General features: G+C 45.6%; 2 protein-coding genes across 2 annotated transcripts; one reads left to right on the top strand and one right to left on the bottom strand.

Annotated features, from left to right (window-relative positions):
- Nucleotides 1–3,130: 3,130 nt before the first annotated feature.
- LOC136506630 (luminal-binding protein 4-like) lies at nt 3,131–4,524 on the bottom strand. Its single transcript, XM_066501532.1, has 2 exons — nt 4,231–4,524; nt 3,131–4,129 (listed from the first exon to the last, which is right to left on the bottom strand). The coding sequence occupies exons 1-2, from the start codon at nt 4,518–4,520 to the stop codon at nt 3,190–3,192; spliced, it is 1,230 nt and encodes a 409-aa protein (XP_066357629.1). The 5' UTR covers nt 4,521–4,524; the 3' UTR covers nt 3,131–3,189.
- A 7,175-nt stretch (nt 4,525–11,699) lies between these two features.
- Nucleotides 11,700–12,905, top strand: LOC136507190 (aspartyl protease family protein At5g10770-like). Its single transcript, XM_066501990.1, has one exon. It carries the CDS (start codon nt 11,700–11,702, stop codon nt 12,903–12,905), a length of 1,206 nt encoding a protein of 401 aa, XP_066358087.1.
- Nucleotides 12,906–18,914: the final 6,009 nt, after the last annotated feature.

Here is an 18,914-nt window from a genome sequence, read left to right as displayed (position 1 = left end):
CCCACTTCCTTCGTGTGAAAGAGGTCGGATAATCTTGAGGCTGGCTATTAATGCCAGGCTCAGCAAACGAGCCGACGTTCTGGTGAAACCAAGCCGAGCGAAGCCAAGCCGAGCCGAGTCTCAGGAGATGGCAGCGCCGCGGCGTTTTCGCGAGCGTCTGATTCGTCGGTGTCCACGCGTCGCACGTTTAAGGATGCGGGCCCAGTTTCCACGCTGCCCAGTCCAGCCCAACAGACAGCAGCAGGCCGTAACAGGCCTATCCTCTCTTATATAGCCCAGCTCCAGCTGGAGGCTTGAGGCCTGGCCTGCCATTGACTCAAATTTTTATTTTTCTTTATGGCTCAACAAAATCGGGACCATCTGCTCAGGGTTGACCAGCAACTTGTTAACTAATAACTAAACAGAAATACTTTAGCAAAGAAGTAGCACTAAACAACAGTGTTTAACAGACCACAAAATCTCGATTTATAGATAGTTTACCAAAGTAAACCTCACCAGAATAATACTCCCTCTATTCAAATTATAAGACGTTTTGGCCTTTTTTTAAAAAAAAACATTTATTTTTTATGTATATTATTATGTAAGATATGTAGCAAAAGCAATTTATCTAGAGAAACCAAACGTCTTATAATCTGAAATGGAGGGAGTAGAAGTATGTTATAGCTTTCACTTAATATACAAGCTATTGAAGTAAAGTGAGCCACATTATCAACTAACATGTATCTAGATATCCACGTCAGCGAACCCTATCATCCACTATCTTTATTTAGGGTAATAGTCTATCTCCTCATGCAAGCTAAACTACCAATATTATAGTGCCACATAAGCCATCAGATTTTCATTCCAAACAAAAAAATCGTGCACTGTCATCCGTGACTCACACAACAACACATAGGGTCCAACACGGGGCAGCTAATTAGCAAACGTTCACTCAGATGGGTTTTGAGCGAACGCTTTTCAGACACATGCAACTTTCCTTTTTTTGTAAAAAAAATTTCCGCAACTTTTCTTTTTTAGAAAGTTTTCTATTTTTAGCAAAAGCTTTAGATCTATGGTTTTCTATAATTAATTTTTATAATTAATTGGAATCATTCATAACTGCAGTTTTTATGATCCAATTATAGTGGTGGACTAATTGTTTTATTATTAACTGTAGTAAGAATTTCATACTTTTTTTTCGTGTGCAGGCATATATGCCCGAATTTCATTAAGAGGACGGGAATGGTCAATAGACCTTACAATAAAGCCGTTAGCTGATGGTGGCGAGAGACCATCACCAAAGCAAACCGCAGCCTAGCTACTGGATTACAAAAAGTCGTATTACAAGACCACCTGGTTCTGCGACCATAAGCTAATCAAGTGAGCCAACGAAGAGTACCCTGCCTCGCACCAGCATTGCGCTTCTCTGATCACCTCCTGTGCGATTGCCGCCAAGTTGGACGTGATTCGGTTGAAGACCCTATTGTTCCGCTCCTTCCAGATTGTCCAGGTGATGAGCAGTAGCAGGGTATCGAATGGTGGCCGGCTGTCAGCACTCATCCATTCTCTCTGTCTCAGCCACCAAATTCCCAAGCTTTCCTCTGTCAGCGGCGTCAAGTCCTGTAACCCCAAAGGTAGAAGCAACCTATACCAGAGTTGCCTGGTAGTCACACACCCCACGAACAAGTGATCACACGTCTCGGATGCCTGGCTGCACAGGTTGTAGTCATCTGAATCCTGTAGGCCATGCCGCAATCGTCGATTTGCAATCCAGATCCTGCGGTGAAGCACCAACCACATAAAAAACTTGACCTTCGGTGGAGCTTTAGTCTTCCCTAATTCCTTGGCACCAAGGAGCGCAGTTGATCCTTCGAAAAAAGCTCTGTAGGTCGACGACACGCTGTACTTCCCATCAGGCGACCACTTCCATGTTAATCGGTCCGGCACATGTGGATCGAGAACGACGGCGCGTAGGATTGCCCACACACACAGGTACTGAAGGAGCACCTGCACAGTGTCCGCACCATGAATTTCACGCGCCCACCGGTTCTGGAAGAGACCATCGTTCAGAGACATCTTCTTTCCTCTCGGTGAGATGGCAGCGAACAACTGAGGCGCAAATGAGCATAGCGAACCAACATTGGACCAATTGTCCATCCACAGTTTTGCTGAGGCCCCATCGCCGATGATCACAGTCATGCTGGCGTCTATCATTGCGACTACATTCTTCTCAGCACGTGCCGGCACTGTATCCTAGCAGCGATCAGGCTCAACTCTGCTTAGCCATTCCCAACGTAGCCTGAGGGCCAGCCCAAAGAACCTGAGATCCAAAACACCTAGGCCGCCCAGAGATGTCGGACGACAGACAGTAGTCCAGGCCAGTTTACATTTTCCTCCTAGCGCTGTGTCAGTACCGCACCAGAGGAAAGCCCTGCAACGTCTATTAATCTGCTCAATGGCCCAGGTCGAGAGGCAACACGCAATGCTAATATGCACCGGGATCGCCGACAACGTGACCTTCCCGCGTGCGTGAGCAGTCCTGACTTCCAATCCTCGCGGCGACTGAATCCACCAATGCTTGCTCCTCTGCACATTTCAACCTCTTGAGCGACAGCGAAATGCCCAGATACTTGCACGGGAACGGGGCGACGACACATGGGAAGGCCGTTTGCACATCCAACATCATTTCTTCAGTGCAGCGAATCGGCGAGGCGACACACTTATCAATGTTGGCTATTAGTCCAGACGCCCCCGCAAATAGCAGTAGAATCTGCTGAAGACAGGTGAGGTCCTCAGCAGCCGGCGTGACGAAGACAACTAAATCATCCGCGTAGAGCGAGGCCCTATGCTTGATGGATCTTCCTGGCAGTGGAGCGAACGTGCGGAGACGATCAGCCTCCTGAATCATGGATCATATATATATAACTTAGTCATAGATTTAATTATTTATATTTAACAAGCATAAACCTAATATGGATTAATGTTAATCCGACTACATCCAATAAGGTCTTGTATGGCTCAAGATAACAGGTCAGGTGAATCTAAAGTTGTGGGATAAAAAAAAGTTTGTAAAAGAATATCATGCACCTCATATCACTTCTAGTTGTTTATACACAATTTATGATCCATGTATGCACACTACCATTATGTGTCTAGATCCCTCGAAGACCTAACAACAAAACCTCTACTACTGTAAATATAATGAAGTCACTAAAGAGAATGGACGTAAAGTGCAGCTCCAAGAGCCATCGCTTCATCCGGTTTCCTCCGTATGTTAGGCTCCCTTCCATCAAAGTAATCCCTGACGAGGTTTTGAATCCTGGGTATCACGGCACTCCCACCGACCATAACAATCTCACCGATCTTGCTCTTGCTCCACTTTATACCACCTCTGTTCACCATGGCTGTTTCCACCAAGTTCATGACTTTGCGGAACAGATCATCATTCAGTTCCTCAAACTCCGACCGTGAGAGCGGCTCCGAGAAATCGACACCATCAACGAGGGACTCAACAATCACCTGGACATGATCTTGACTGCTCAATGCCTTCTTGGCATTCTCACATGCCGCCCTCAATTTGCCTAGACCGATCCTGTCCTGACTGATATCCACTCCGTGCTTCAGCTTGATGCGCTTGGCGAAGTAGTCCACGACCCTGTCGTCAAAATCGTCTCCTCCAAGGAAATTGTCCATCCGATACCCAAAGACTTGAAACCTGCCGTCCAGCAGCACCACAAGGCTCGCGTCGGACGAGCCGCCGCCGACACGCAAGACAAGCGCAGTGCCGCGCTCGCGCAGCTTCGTGTGCAGGCCGTGAGCGACGGCAGCAGCGGTCGGCTCTGTGACCGTCCAGACGACGTCCAGCCCGGCCATCTTGCCGGCGTACTCAGCCGCCCCGCTGTGTGCCGCGGCGAAATGCTGCGGGATGGTCATGACGGCGTACTCGACCGTGCGGCCGAGGTACTCCTCGGCCTTGTTCTTGAGCTCAGCCACTACCATGGACGCGACCTCGCTGAACTCGAGCTGCTTGACTGAACCATCGCTGGCCGTCACTTGGACGATCGCCGTGTCGTAATCTCTTGTACCGATCTTGTACGGCACGCGCTGGATGGCTCCCTGCACGATGTCCTCGTCGTACCAGCGGTTTCGCCTATTAACAGATCGAATAACGATACACACTAATCATGAATCCATCAATCAATTATATATAACCTAATATATATGTATTGTTTTTAGTGGAACGATATATACCTTAGCCCGAGCAAGCGTTTGAAACCGAAGATGGTGGCCTCGGGGTTGGCGGCGGCGTGGTTCTTGGCGGCCTCGCCGACGAGGGAAGTGCCGTTGTCGGTGAAGGCGACCCAGGAGGGGATGCAGAACTGGAACATGGTGTCGTCGTCGGTCGTCTTGCCGGAGCCGGTGTAGCCGGCGACGCAAGAGTTGGTGTTGCCTAGATCGATGACGACCACTTCTCCGCGCCGGTACCAGAACTCCCTCGGCCTACTGTCGGGGTACGTACTTGGGTCCTCGTCAAGGAGCATTTGGAGCCCGGGCGCCGTGGCCACCAGCACGCATACGAGCATGAGCACCGCCGGCAGAGTTACCGCCGGGCGGCGACCGCCAGCAGCCATTGCGACCAGAAGAATTACTAGGTCTCTTAGGTTTCGTTATCAGCTTTTTTTTTTTTTGACACATCCGGTTAGGCCGAGTACGGTTTGGTTTGGAACTTTGGATAGCAAACATTGGTCGTGTCGTGTGTCCCTCGATCGGATCGGATCCGTTACGTAATACTGGACGACTCTGTTCAGCCAGCTCCGTGAGCAAGGGGCCCATGGCCAATACTCAGCCAAATATAATCGAGAGAGTAAAAGAACCAGAAAAACAAATTAAATTGAAGAAGATCAAATTTGGAACAATTGTACAAATTTCACCAGTTTCCTGAAACCATCAAGGTAATTCTATTTCCCTGACGGTTTATTCAATAACCGTCAAAAAAAATTTAAAACCATCAGGGAATTTCATATTTCCATTAGTGTGAGCTGATTTCGATAGTCCAATATTATTTCGAGTTTTTTTGTTGGGGACTCGCTCTATCTCGAAGGGTTAAACTTGTAAGTTCTAATACGACCATCCACCTCGATTTATATGACAGGATCATGGCTAATTCAGAAATCCATCTATCTCATCAATCAAAAAGGTTCAATCTACTACACTTTTTTTTACCCTCAAACTCTTACAACCTATTGTTGTCCAACATTTTTCTATACAAGATTTACTAGAGTTCTAAATGGTCTTGCAGAACCTAGGACATCCCTGCTATGCTTTACCCTGATAAATCTTTGCGAGGTGGTTGTTCTGGGCGAAGAATGAGTGTCAGATCAGTCTCGCCAACACCCCAAGTCAGCATCACCATTTATACCTACCTCACCTGCATGTCTCAATCGTGTGCGGCCCTTGCAATCATGCATACTGTACGTGTAACCGAATTAGTGTCAACACTTTTTTTATAACTACTGAAAACGAAAGGGAAAAATATTTTATCCCTATGTGGTTGTGTACAAACATCTTATATAATTTTACTATTATATGGTTGTTGTCCAAGAAAAGTGCGACGATACAAACAAGCTCAAGACACAAAGAAAGAGACAAGAAAAGGTATATATCTTATAGTATTTGTGATTTTTTTTTGTGAAACCATAGTATTTGTGATTTAGATGACAACACAAGTCTAAGACTAACACGAGTGAAAAGTGAGTTAGATTATACTAAGTCCTAGGAATGCAAGAGACGAAGTGGTGCAAAGATCGGCGGAGAAACGACGCAAACACCAATAACGGAACCACTTCACAGCACTATTTAACACAAGGTAGATTGGTAGAAGGCACCGCACAATTAATCTGCCGAGAAGAAAATGGGCTGCGACAGAACATCTAGTGATTATCAGTAAGGTGGCAAAAGGAAACTTGCACTCACCGAGTCACCGTACGATATGGCAGAAAAATATAAGGGCGTCCGCAACGGACCCAGCGAAATCGCTGGCTAATGTGGATGAACAAGAAATAAATTAGTATTGATCTGTAATCGTTCTCTCCTATTGGATCCCAACTATTCATCTCTGTTTTCATCGAACGATGTGAAATCGAATAATCGATCGGCAACTTACTAGGTACCAGTGAGTTTTCTCTTTCCACCTTTTTGGCTTCCACGTCGGACTCACAGCCAGCGACGTCACTACCCCCTTGGGACACCCTAAGCAGTAGATCGTCTCGTGAATGGAAAAAGGCAACGAGTCATCCAATGCTTATGATTTCGCAGCTTGTTTCCTACAGCTAGTTGAGGTGAATGGGGTTATATATAAGGTTGTCTACACTGCATCCACCCTCTCAAGACATTTTTGTTCGCTTGAACTTATCATCCCTGCTTATTAGCCATGGTACACTGTTTTTCTCTCACAACAAAACAACATCAGCCGGCTTATCAACCGTAGAAATTAAACCATCAGCCGAACAACCCATTCAAAATTACATCCAAAATTAGGATAGACAATATTTTAATGCATCTTTGTTGAGAGTTAGTCCCTAGAGTTTGAGAGCTTTGAGTGATTGGGTCTTGATGCCCTTGTATCTTGACAATTCGGAAGTGCAAGTCTTCATGACCTTCCAGTGAAGGTGAGGTAGCCTTCGAGTCGTCGACTCTCTCCATTCTTGGTGTGGAACGACAACGTGTTAGTGTGCAGAGGACAAGGAAGCATCTCTCCCTTAAATGGAGAAACCATGTAGTGGATACAACATCAAGGTGACCGCGACTAAGTGGATCTAGTGAGACTATGTGACTCACACCCGCCTTTGCTCTGTATTTGACACACCATGATCGAATTGGGTGACAGTAGTGGCAACTCTGAGACTTGATGACTCGCAACACTTTGGTTGGCGAAGGCCTTGTGTGATAGTCCAACACTATAGTAACCATCGGGTGGCATAGGGACAGTGGCGGATCCAAAGGGGGGGCTGGGGGGGCTCCAGCCCCCCCTAATTTCTTGATTTCAATGCTAATTACTGTAGCAAAACTTGATTTCACCGTTAAATCTTCGTGCAAATCAACATCTCTGTTGTTTTAGCCCCCCCTTATCCCGCATCCCACATCCGCCACTGCATAGGGAGATTTTGTGACTCCATTGGTTTTGGTCGAGCGAACACCGCAATCGAGAGAGACTTATTGATTGGGAGCATACCTCGATAGATCTCCAACATAGACTAAGGGTTGTGTTTTAGCAACCAATAGCACAGGATGCCAAGAGTTTATCCTCTCTATCCTTTGCTTTTTACTTATCATACTTGTGTAATATTTACCTTTGTAAGATTTAGTTATAGGGTTGTTAGGATTGGCTATATATGTTAATAAACTCTTTGTGGGTTGTTGGTAAGATAAAAGTGCACTAGAAAAACGTTAATTGCACATCATACTAGAGTTAGAGTAGTTTATGGGTTCTCTAAGAGCATCTCCAAAGAGTGTTTCTAAAATTCACCTCTAAATCATCATCATTTGGAGAGTCATCTGCATAAAAATCACTTAATATATGTTCCTCCCCCCCCCCCCCCCCCCCCCCCCCCCGCCCCCTCAAACAACTTTTCTATATCTTATATTCTTGTATACACTTTAGAGAGTCATTTTCGTATCTATCTTTGGTTAGCGAGAAATTCAAAATAGAGGATGACTATATTTGGATATAATCATTTAAAGAACCGGTTGAAGGTTACTTTAAAATAGAAAAACTCTATTCCTAAAAATTAGGAAGGATATAGAGAATCTCTTAGAGTTGCTATAATGGTAGTTAAATTTGACCCCTAGGATCTATGTTTTGTTTAGACCGAATTCACCCCCCCCCCCCCCCCCCCCCCCCCCCCCCCCCCCCCCCCTCTTGGGTGCTGACAGAACCTAGTTGCATCCATAAAAATCTACAATTTTGCCTTGCCAAAACAAAAAAGGTCTTGCTTCAAAATGGGAAATATTTTTTGGTCACATAACCATTATTGAACGAAGATTATTACTCTGCTGACACAATTGACCAAAGCCAAAACTATAAATATGTTTTTTTATAGCTGTGGTGTGTGCTCCAAGTTTACTTTTACACAGCTCATCTCTCAGACCGGAATAAAATTGATGGGGAAGGCTACCGCCGTCAGCACACGCTAAAAACATATGGACTAGTGCATATGATGGGAAATCATTTCTACTACCAGACGTACCTACACCAATCCTATAACCAGTATGGGTATGGCCCCAATCCTATAACCAGATGGGTATGGCCGAGCAGGTATTAAGCTTGCCGCGCTGGCCCAACTGTTTGAAGAGGAGGTGGACCCTCCCACGTCATCCGCCGATGCTGGAGACCTTGAGCCTTGACCTGGGCCCGAGAGGCCATGCAAATAGATTAGGGATTATGTTACCCTATCATAACGCTGGTGGCCGTCGAGGCCTTTTTAAAGTAATCGTGCGTCTATGCTTCTTTAATCGTTTTTCATTGTATTTTCGAGCCTCTGCCCTCTGTCTCGTCTCTGAACAAATCCCTTGCAAAAAACTTCCTCGGAGCCTGAGCCGCCCCCGGGCAAAAGGTGGTGAGGGAGTGCCATAGCCCGGAGGCGTAGGCCGTCTCGCGACTCAGTCGGCCTTCTGGCCTTGAGGCAGCTTTTCGGTCCTTAGGTTTTTTTCACAATTGATTTGTTAGAGCACGCTAGAGAGTTTGGCGTAGGATTTTTTCGAAAAATGACTGAAAAAATGGTGCGTGGGACTTAGGGGGGAGTCCCCCCTTCTAGCCCCCAAGGGAGGCTCGGTTCTACAGAGGCAGAGCCGAGTCTCCCTTATGGTGTTATCGTATTGCCGAGACCCGTGATGGGCTCGGGGGGTTTCTCGAAAAATTAGAACAACTAAAGAACGCTTCTTAATTGTATTCAGAGAAACAATGTATACAATGCTTAGAAATTTAAGGGTAAAAGCAACGTAGCTGTTCTATGTTCCAAGCGTTGGTGAGGATTTCGCCCTTCTCGTTGGCTAGCTTGTAGGTCCCGGGCTTCAGCACTTGGGCGACGATGTACGGTCCTTCCCATGGTGGGGTCAGCTTGTGGCGGCCCTTGTTGCTCTGCCTCAGCCTCAGCACCAGGTCGCCCACCTTCAGGTCTCGGCTTATGGTGGGCCCTCTTCCACTGCCGAGGCGTAGTCGATGGAAGGCTTATGGAGATCTCTAGCGAAGACATTCGGGGGACCGGGGCCCGTGCCGACGCCATCTTTGCCAGTTCGTCCGCGGCCTCGTTGAATTTTCACGCGATGTGGTTGAGTTCAAGACCGTCGAACTTGTCTTCAAGGCGACGTACCAGCCTGCAGTATGCCTCCATCTTGGGGTCATGGCAGTTCGACTCCTTCATCACCTGATCGACAACGAGCTGCGAATGGCCCCGTACGTCGAGACGTCGTACCCCAAGTTCGACGGCGATCTACAAGCCGTTGACGAGGGCTTCGTACTCGGCTGCGTTGTTGGAGGCGGCGAAGTGGAGCCGAATCATGTAGCGCATGTGTACTCCTAGGGGTGAGATGAAGAGCAGACCCGCGCCCGCCCCAGTCTTCATCAGGGACCCGTCGAAGTACATGGTCCAGTATTCCGCCTGGATTTGGGCAGGTGGCAGTTGGGTGTCGGTCCATTCTGCCACGAAATTGGCCAAGACCTGAGATTTAATTGCTTTCCGAGGCGCAAAGGACCAAGCTTCCCCCATGAGTTCGACGGCCCACTTGGCAATCCTACCTGAGGCCTCCCGGTTATGGATTATCTCCCCCAGGGGGAAAGACGACACCACGGTTACCGGGTGGGATTCGAAGTAGTGGCACAGCTTGCGTCGAGCCAAGACTACGGTGTAGATCAGTTTCTGGACGTGGGGGTAGCGTGTTTTGGTCTCGGAGAGTACTTCGCTGATGAAGTAAACAGGTCGTTGGATGGGTAGAGCATGCCCTTCTTCCTGCCTCTCGACTACTACAGCCTCACTGACCACTTGGGTCGTGGCGGCGACATAGAGCAAGAGAGCCTCGCCCTTGGCTGGCGGTACTAGAATGGGTGGATTGGTGAGCAATGCTTTGAGTTTAGCGAGGGCTTCTTCGGCCTTGGGGGTCCATGAAAAGCGTTCTGATTTCCTCAAGAGGCGGTACAGAGGCAAGCCTTTTTCGCCAAGGCGCGAGATGAAGCGGCTTAGGGCCGCAAGGCATCCCATAACCTTCGTACTCCCTTGAGGTCTCGGATCGGCCCCATGTTGGTCACGGCCGAGACCTTCTCCGGTTTGGCTTCGATGTCGCGTTCCGAGACTATGAATCCTAAAAGCATGCCTCGGGGGACCCCGAAGACACACTTTTCGGGGTTAAGCTTGATGCCCTTTTCCCTGAGGCATGTGAAGGCTATTTCCAAGTCGTCGACGAGATCACTGGCCTTCCTGAACTTGACCACGATGTCGTCCACGTAGGCCTCGACGGTCTTCCCGATGTGCTCGCCAAAGACATGGGTCAAGCACCGCTGGTATGTGGCCCCTGCGTTTTTTAGGCCGAACGGCATAGTCACATAGCAGTACATGCCAAATGGTGTGATGAAAGAAGTCGCGAGCTGGTCGGACTCTTTCATCTCTTACATGCCAAGTCGCGACAAAACAATGAAGATAAATTTTATATGTAAATTGTAGACCTCGATGAAATCTATAACTTTGTAGTTTTGAGTTTTTTCATTTGAGGACAGTAAGATGCTCGAAAAAATAATATAAAATTTCAGCACCATATTTTGTCACGTGATGAGACTCAAATTTCAAAAAATAGAAAACCCTTCAATACGATGTCGGATGAAGATAATTTTTATATGTAAATTGTAGACCTCGATGAGATCTACAACTTTGTAATTTTGAGTTTTTTCATTTGAGGATGTTAAGATGCTCGAAAAAATAATATAAAATGTTAGCGCTCCCAAAAATATCAAAAGTTACTGTTCACCCGCAAAACCGCCCAGCCGGTTGAAAGTTGAACTTTTTCGAGAGTTGGAGGGTCAAAGTTGTCCGGTTTTGAAGTTCGAGGTTGAAATCCGGACTTTGGTGAAAATTGGAGGGTGTAAATTGGACTTTACCCTTAAATATAAGCCGGCAATAAAATCCCCAGTCCCAACATGTACAAATGCATGACGATGCTGTGAGTAACAATAAAGCTAGGTTAGGTGGTGATACCGTTTCGCATGAAAGTGTGAGCATTGTCCAAATTAATTAAATTGCAGTTCATCGCCCTTACTACTAATTGAAGGGCACACTACATGCTCTTAGAGTGTAGCTTCTTGAAGCCCAAACATATGCAGCCTGCCGTGCACACTGCACACACCTTACAAGCAAATACTACTGATTTTTCCCGAAATGGAATTTATACCGGTGCTTGTCATGGTGTTGCTTGCTCTAAGCTATATGGTCGGACCGTGCAACTGCACTGGAGTATGCTCGCCAGCGACGTACGGTAATCTCTCTTCATTCATCTGCACGAGATTATATATGCCAACCTTGTCTTCATGATCCTTCATGTTTCTGTTTTCTTTTCATTTCTTTTTTATTTTTGTGATTGTTCATTTTGTCCATGGATGTAGCTAGTACATTGCAAATAGAGTTTACTCCTATATTTTCTTCATGTTTTTATATTTTGATTTTGATCCTACACCCCCAATGGATGCATGCTCAGAGTCTCGGCAGAGGAAAGATGGCGCCTTCCACTTCCCTGTGTTCCACATGAAGCACCCGTGTGTTGACGAAGACCCATCGACGATCCACGCAGCAAGCGTATCAGACGCAGGCACCGTGATTGGGAACGACAAGATCCATCAAGGCAAGTACTTCATGGCCATCAGGCTGGGCACCCCTGCCGTCTTCAACCTCGTCACCATCGACACCGGCTCCACCCTCTCCTGGGTCAACTGCAAGAGGTGTCGGATACGGTGCCACGAGCAGGCGGCAGAAGCTGGCCCCAAGCTGGACCCTCACCGCTCCGCCACGTACCGTCACGTCGGCTGCTCCGACGAGGACTGCCTCGACATCCAGGCCGACAACGGCGTCCCCTACGGCTGCGTCGACGAGACGGACACCTGCCTCTACGGCCTGCGCTACGGGTCGCAGTACTCGGCGGGGAAGCTCGGGAGGGACAGGCTCGCCCTGGGCGACAACTACACCATCGTCGACGACTTCGTCTTCGGGTGCAGCGAGGACGACATGTTCTACGGCCTCGAGGCGGGCGTCATCGGCCTCGGCGACAAGCGTTACTCCTTCTTCAACCAGATGGCACGGCTGACGACCTACAACGCCTTCGCCTACTGCTTTCCCGGCGACCACCGCGCCGAGGGGTTTCTCATCGTCGGGCCGTACCCGCAGAAGCTGGAGCTCGTCACGACATTGATCAGGGGGTACGGGCGTAGGCAGCACGTCTACTCGGTTCTGCTGCTGGGCATCGCCGTCGACGGGAAGCCTCTGGAGGTCGACGGGCGCCAGATCCTGGTGGTCGACTCTGGGACCGATGACACCTTCGTCTCGTCCTCAGTTTTTTATGCTCTCGCCGAGGCGATAGCGTCGGCGATGCAAGATAAGGCGTATTACCGTGAGTACGGTCGGAAGGTCTGCTTCAGGCCTGCCGGCGGCGAGCCGGTGAACTGGAGGAGCTTGCCGACGGTGCAGATGCAGCTCCTAAGGGCTACGCTGGAACTACCGCCGGAGAATGTGTTCCATCAGCAGTCAACTGATCGCATATGTTTGGCGTTCCAGTCGAATGACGCTGCTGGCGTGCCGGATGTTCAGATTCTAGGGAACAAAGCCCTGAGATCTTTCAGGGTTGTCTATGATCTGCAGAAGCTGACCTTTGGCTTCCAAGCCCGGGCGTGTTGAAAGGAGTTGCCTCGGCCATGTACTATTTAAAAGAGATACTTCATATACCGTTCTTAGGCCCTCCACGGCGTTAGTGTTAGCCTAAAATGAAGCGTAGGTCTCGTTTGACACAGCTCAGCTTTACTAGTAAATAAAGTTTAAAATAGCCGGCGATAGCTGCGGGACAAAGTCACAGCTAAGATACGTCACTTTTAGCGCTAAGAAAAGTAAAACGCTAATAGCCCGAGATAGCTGGAGATTGCGGCTAATTGGGACAAACTTAGCTACCGCTAAACTATGTCAGAGCGGCCCACTAAAACGTGTGCCACTGCCGGCCCATTGCTTTGCCCTTCCATCCAGCCCAGGAAAATAACGTAACCCTGGCATCTTCTCATATCTCCGACTCATCTCGTTAGCCCATTGCTTTGCCTATCCATGCACTACAGCTATACGAGATTTGTCATTCGATATATTGCTTCTTCTCTGTTTTTCCTTTTGTTTAAGAAAAACAGCTAAACGGCTTAGCTGAAGCTATCTCCGGCTATAGCTGGGCTTAGCTGCATTGGAGGTCAACAGCTAAGGGGCTTAGCTGGAGATTTAAAACTTTTGCTAGTAAAGCTATTTTTTTTAGAAACAGCTTCATGAACAACTTTTTAAGTGAAGCTGAGTTGTTTTAGAAAAATTGTTTGGCAAAACAACTTCACCAACAACTTCATTATAGATGGCAGAGAGAAATGAGGGAGAGAGCTGGAATAAGCTACTTTTTTCAGCTTCATCCCACTTCATTTCCTTACGAGAGAGAAAGAAAAACAGTTTCACCCATGAAGCTATTTTAGCAATGGGTGTTTGGCAAGAAAACAGATCACAACAGCTGTGAGCTGTAACGATAGGCCCTTAATTTTTTTTATTAAGTGAAGCTTAAAATGAAAAGGACAAAAAGATTTGGGAATCACTCCACACGCTGCAATAGGTGTCCACACACTGCAATAGGTGGTACCGACGCCAGAAATTTGTGGAGCAAGGCAAGTACTTGCCTCAGTGCCAACTCTATATAAAAATACTACTCATATGCCATCCAGTCATGCTGTGAGTGTCTAAGCATGAAGATAAGAACAAACTGCATCGGAGTTATTGGGTCCCACTAGTAGTGCTATCACGCATTCATGCCGTAGTCTTGGAAGAGTGATGTCCTTTTTTTAAGCAAACAAATTAGGTGAGGATTATCCGCATGAGCACTGTAGGGACCATACGCATGACATGTGGATCTCAACTAAATATGGGAGGAGAGAGAACTACAGTAAACTCATGCAGTAGCAGCACAATACGCACAAGATCCGTGTAGAATGGTCCATACCCCATTTTTTTCCTTTTTGAACAGTGTAGGACCTATTATTTTTTAAGGACTATTTCATTCACATGCAGCTCCTAAATTTGTCTAGAGTTCTCCTATAACTCCTAATACCTAGGATTTCCATTTCTGACACCCTAAACTTATATTATTGTACCAACCAGGTCCAAACCCTTATCTGACGTCGCCCAAGCACTGATGTGGCTGCCAACATGGATTGGGCAGGAGGTCCAAACCTTAAACTTGCATTAATGTACTCTTTCTAGGTTTCTCTCTCCACAAACTCCACCGTAGAGCAGCTTCACAAACTTCAGGTTTTAATGGAGCACCTATCTAAGTGCTCTTAGAACTTCATCCTTTTTTTCGAACTGTATGTGTGGAGCTAAAACCGTTTGAAAAAAAAACATAGATGGGAGCTGAAAAACATGGATCAGAGCAGTCCCCACCCCCTAAGTATGCAAGAGTGTAATCTATGACCTATATAGAACCGATTTTATTACAAATACAATGAATATAAGATCTAATAAGCACTAGAAACGCGGATAAACCTGAACAACTAATAAGATCAAAAAGGTTAAGCCCGTCTTGCTACAAAAATGAATGCAACCAAAGACCGGATATAATTTACACTAACATTTAAACTAAATATATATCGAAGATCACATGGTGCAATAAAAAACATGACAATATATATCTTAATATTGTTAACAAGACTTTGTTAACATAGCTTCCACACTAATTTTCACTAAATACATAAGAAAAACATCCTATACAGTCATAATAATTCAAAACATTTGGCCATTAATGAGATTGTTAAGGCCAGTCCAATTGAAGATTTCATCTCACTGTTTTCAAAATTCCCATGTATTGGAAATAGTGTGGAAAAGTTTTATTCCATTAAACTCTTTTCATCATATGAAACTTTTATCATATCTCATCTCTCTATTAATACAATGCCACATCAGCTTATAAAATGCTCATGAAACTCTCATGAAACCCTGATCTGCCATTCACGCTGACTTCAAGCAAAACCAACGAAAAAACACTATTTTGTTTGCATTGCTCAATAATGAATATACAAGACCCTAGTCGACTTTGATGATGAACCTATGTTGATTCCGCCTAGATTCACCCTCTCCCCCCCCCCCCTATCTAGACATGTGTTGTCAATGTTGTATATATATACTATGAAGAACACATCTTTAACGATGTTTTACCATTGACTGCTTGTCATGAGGGTACCCGGGACGATGATTTGTTTGGAGGGGTATCGACGTATGCATGAACTCGATGGTGAACGCAGGGAGACAACGATTTATACTGGTTCGACATGCCACAAAATCACGGGGCCCTACGTCCAGTCTAGGGTAGATAATATATTACGTGATGCGCTATCTGTAGTATTCTCTCTATCTTTCTCTATATGATCTCATCTATCTGTTCTCTTATTCTGTTGGGGTCGTATGTTGAGGTTGTACCGATCTAGGAAGTCCTGCCCTCCTTTATATAGTCCAGAAGACAAGAGTCCTAGTCGGTTACAAAGTAGAAGTCCTAATAGGATTACATAATAGCAATGCTACTAGGATTACGTATGGGAAATCCTAGTTGGACTAGATATTCTCTCTTCTATGTGGGCTATCCCGTGGGTCCCGTATCGACAAGTCCCCGAGCATTTCATGGTTGAGCTCTAGGAACTTCCTTGTTCTTTCTGATCTTCATCTTCGTTCTTGTATCTATTATGGGTTCCTCTGCAGTGACTTGAGATGGTCTTCTTTTATTTGGTTGGTTCACCTTGATTGACGTGCACTTTCTCCCCCGAGCCTCTTGCTTTTTGTGATGAAAAAGCTGGAGGGTCCTTTTGGTCTATTCTCTCTGGGTTCTTTCTTTAGTGAGTGTAGCCCCCGAGCCTCTTGCTTCTTGGGCGTCTAGAATCTGTCCTTGAGAAAAAGTTTGGGGGTTTTCTTTTTGAGGATATGTATCATGTAGCCCCTAAGCCTGTGTCCGAGTACTTGTAATTACAGATAAGTTTTTGATCCATCTGAGTTGTTTCTAGACTTTTTCGACCCTTGACGCGCTTCATCTGGGTTGTTTCTGAACTTGTTCAATCAAAGTTCTTTCTAAACTTGTCCAATCCTTCACGCACCTCGTCTGGGTTGTTTTTTTATCATCCTGGGTTCTTTCTAAACTTATCTGTAATTTTGACGCACCTCGTCTGGGTTGTTTTTTGATCAACATGGGTTCTTTCTGAACTTGTCTGATCCTTGACGCATCTTGTCTGGGTTGTTTTTTACCTATCCGGGTTCTTTCTGAACTTGTCTGATCCTTGGCGCACCTCGTCTAGGTTGTTTTTTGACCAGCCTGGGTTCTTTTTGAAATTGTCTGATTTGTTGGTTGAGTAAGGTAGCTCTCGGGAGCGTGTCCTTCCCAATGGCATGGTACAGATGTAGCCCCTGCATGTTAAATTTAAAAATATGCTATAATTGACGTTCCAGATAGAAAGTCAGGAGCATGTCCTATATATGAATAAATAATCAGGGGTGGGCCTTGGTACTATGAAATGCATGTAAAAATTTTCGCGTCTTGCTCTTGTTAGGCCATGTAAACTCCTCAGGTAGCGTCATGTTACGTTTAAGCACCACGGTCCCTGTTATCGCTGCTCATTTATCGAGACTTAGGCATAGAAGAGCCAAGGCTTAATAGATTAAGGCATGCGCTACCCAAGTCCTTTAGCGACCGTTAAGAGAAGACTAGAACAGTTAGCCTGTGCGAAATAAAAAGAATGTGTCGTGTCTTGCTCTTGTTAGGCCATGTAAACTACCTAGGTAGTGTCCTGATACGTTTAAGCACCTTGGTCCCTGTTATCGCTGCTCATTTATCGAGACTTATGCACAGAAGAGCCGAGGCTTCACGGATTAAGGCATGCGCTACCCGAGTACTTTAGCGACCGTTAAGAGAAGACTAGAGTGCACGATGCACACCCATTGGGTGTCATCCCGACTACAAGCTCGGAGATGTGGAGTAGTCGTGGATAGTGCGACCACAGAGGCGCACGAAAATTATTCGGAAATATATTAAAAATTAAAAATTTAAAGCGTGAATTAGCTTGATTGTAGGCCGAGTTGTCAATCGCCGTAGCTGAGTAGTTGGCGTGGCGTTCAAGTAGTTCGCGTAGCATTCGAGTAGATGGAAGCACCTAGGCTTGATAGCTCGCTTGTCGTTTGATGTAGTCGAACAGCCTGATACAGTCGAACAGTTTGCTTGTGGCTCGGAGTCGATTGTCTGAGACGTGAAATCCTATCGCAGATTGTCGTTGCTATGAACACAACGAGTTGTCGACGAGAACCGCTGCGAGTTGCCAACGAGGGCCGACGAGTCGTGATCTTGATTTCCATCGAGCTCTCGAACGCAACGCACCGAAAATCCTTACCTAGCGCGCCAGCTGTTGATGTAGTATTCCTTTATCTTTCTCTATCTGATCTCTTCTATCTGTTCTCTTGTTCTGTTAGGCTTGTGTGTTGAGGTTGTGCCAATCTAGGAAGCCCTGCCCTTCTTTATATAGTTCAGGAGGCAAGAATCCTAGTCGGTTACAAAGTAGAAGTTCTAATAGGATTACATGATAGCAATGCTACTGGGATTACATATGGGAAATCCTAGTTGGACTAGATCTTCTCTCTTCTATGTGGGGTATCCCGCGGGTCCCTCATCGACAATCTTGGACCATGTTTGGTGCGATTAGTTGCTAATAGTTAGCTAACTAATATAGTTTTTAGCTAATACTCCCTATATTCTAAATTATAAGTCGCTTTGATTTTTTTGTTCATCCATTTTTCTATATATCTAAACATATTATTATATTTAGATCCATTGTAAAATGGATATAAAAAAGTCAAAGTGACTTATAATTTAGAACGAAGGGAGCATTAGCTAGTTTAGTTCGACCAATGAAATTATTGTTAGTTGGGTATTCCACTAGCAATTAGCTAAACCTTTTTGATCCAAGGAGCTAACTATTAGTTTTATAGACCCAAACGTGGTCTAAAAGCATCTCCAATCGTTCTAAAAAAATACTCCCTCCGTACTCGTAAAACATGTCATTTTGGACAAGGTTTGGGTCAACCATTGGGAATATAAATCATCAATACCTTTTAAGTTGTTGAGGTTGCAAATGTGAAAGTTATATAAATGGATTTGTCTTGAAAAATACTTTCATAAAAGTATACATATATCACTTTTCCATAAATATATTTTATAAAAACAAGAGGTCAAAGTTGTGTTTTGAAGACCGTGTCATTATCCTAAACGACATGTTGTATCAGTACGGAGGGAGTAGTTGGTAAATTAAGGAGTTTTCAAGTGGCTAAAAAAAGTTGGGAGCATATTTGTTGAGTTTTTACATTAGTTTTCAAAACCACGCTCCTAAAATATAGAAGACAATTTTGAATCATGAACCCCGAACTATTTCTAGATCATCCAAACCGCTTTTATACTTTCTTTCTCTCTTACATGTTTGTATTGAAAACCATGTCCTATTCTTTATTTTTCCCATGTCCATCCACCTCTATATTGGTAGAACCATATGTGCGCTTATAATTTTCACAAGATTGGGTTGATTTTCCCAAGTGTGGAAAGATTGGGAGTTGAGATATAGAAGTTGTTGGAGACTAGTTTTTGGCCTAGGTGCA

This window comes from Miscanthus floridulus, chromosome 15 (assembly GCF_019320115.1).
Source record: "Miscanthus floridulus cultivar M001 chromosome 15, ASM1932011v1, whole genome shotgun sequence".
In the NCBI taxonomy this organism is placed as follows: Eukaryota; Viridiplantae; Streptophyta; class Magnoliopsida; order Poales; family Poaceae; genus Miscanthus; species Miscanthus floridulus.
This window is presented reverse-complemented; position numbering and strand designations above follow the sequence as displayed.

What these genes read in the sequence shown, in the direction of transcription:
- LOC136507190 (XM_066501990.1), top strand. Translation starts at nt 11,700, where the DNA reads ATGGATGCATGCTCAGAGTCTCGGCAGAGGAAAGATGGCGCCTTCCAC.
- LOC136506630 (XM_066501532.1), bottom strand. Translation starts at nt 4,520, where the DNA reads ATGCTCCTTGACGAGGACCCAAGTACGTACCCCGACAGTAGGCCGAGG. An exon ending in AAACGCTTGCTCGGGCTAAG is followed by an intron (nt 4,130 to 4,230) that starts GTATATATCGTT and finishes ATCTGTTAATAG; the next exon opens with GCGAAACCGCTGGTACGACG.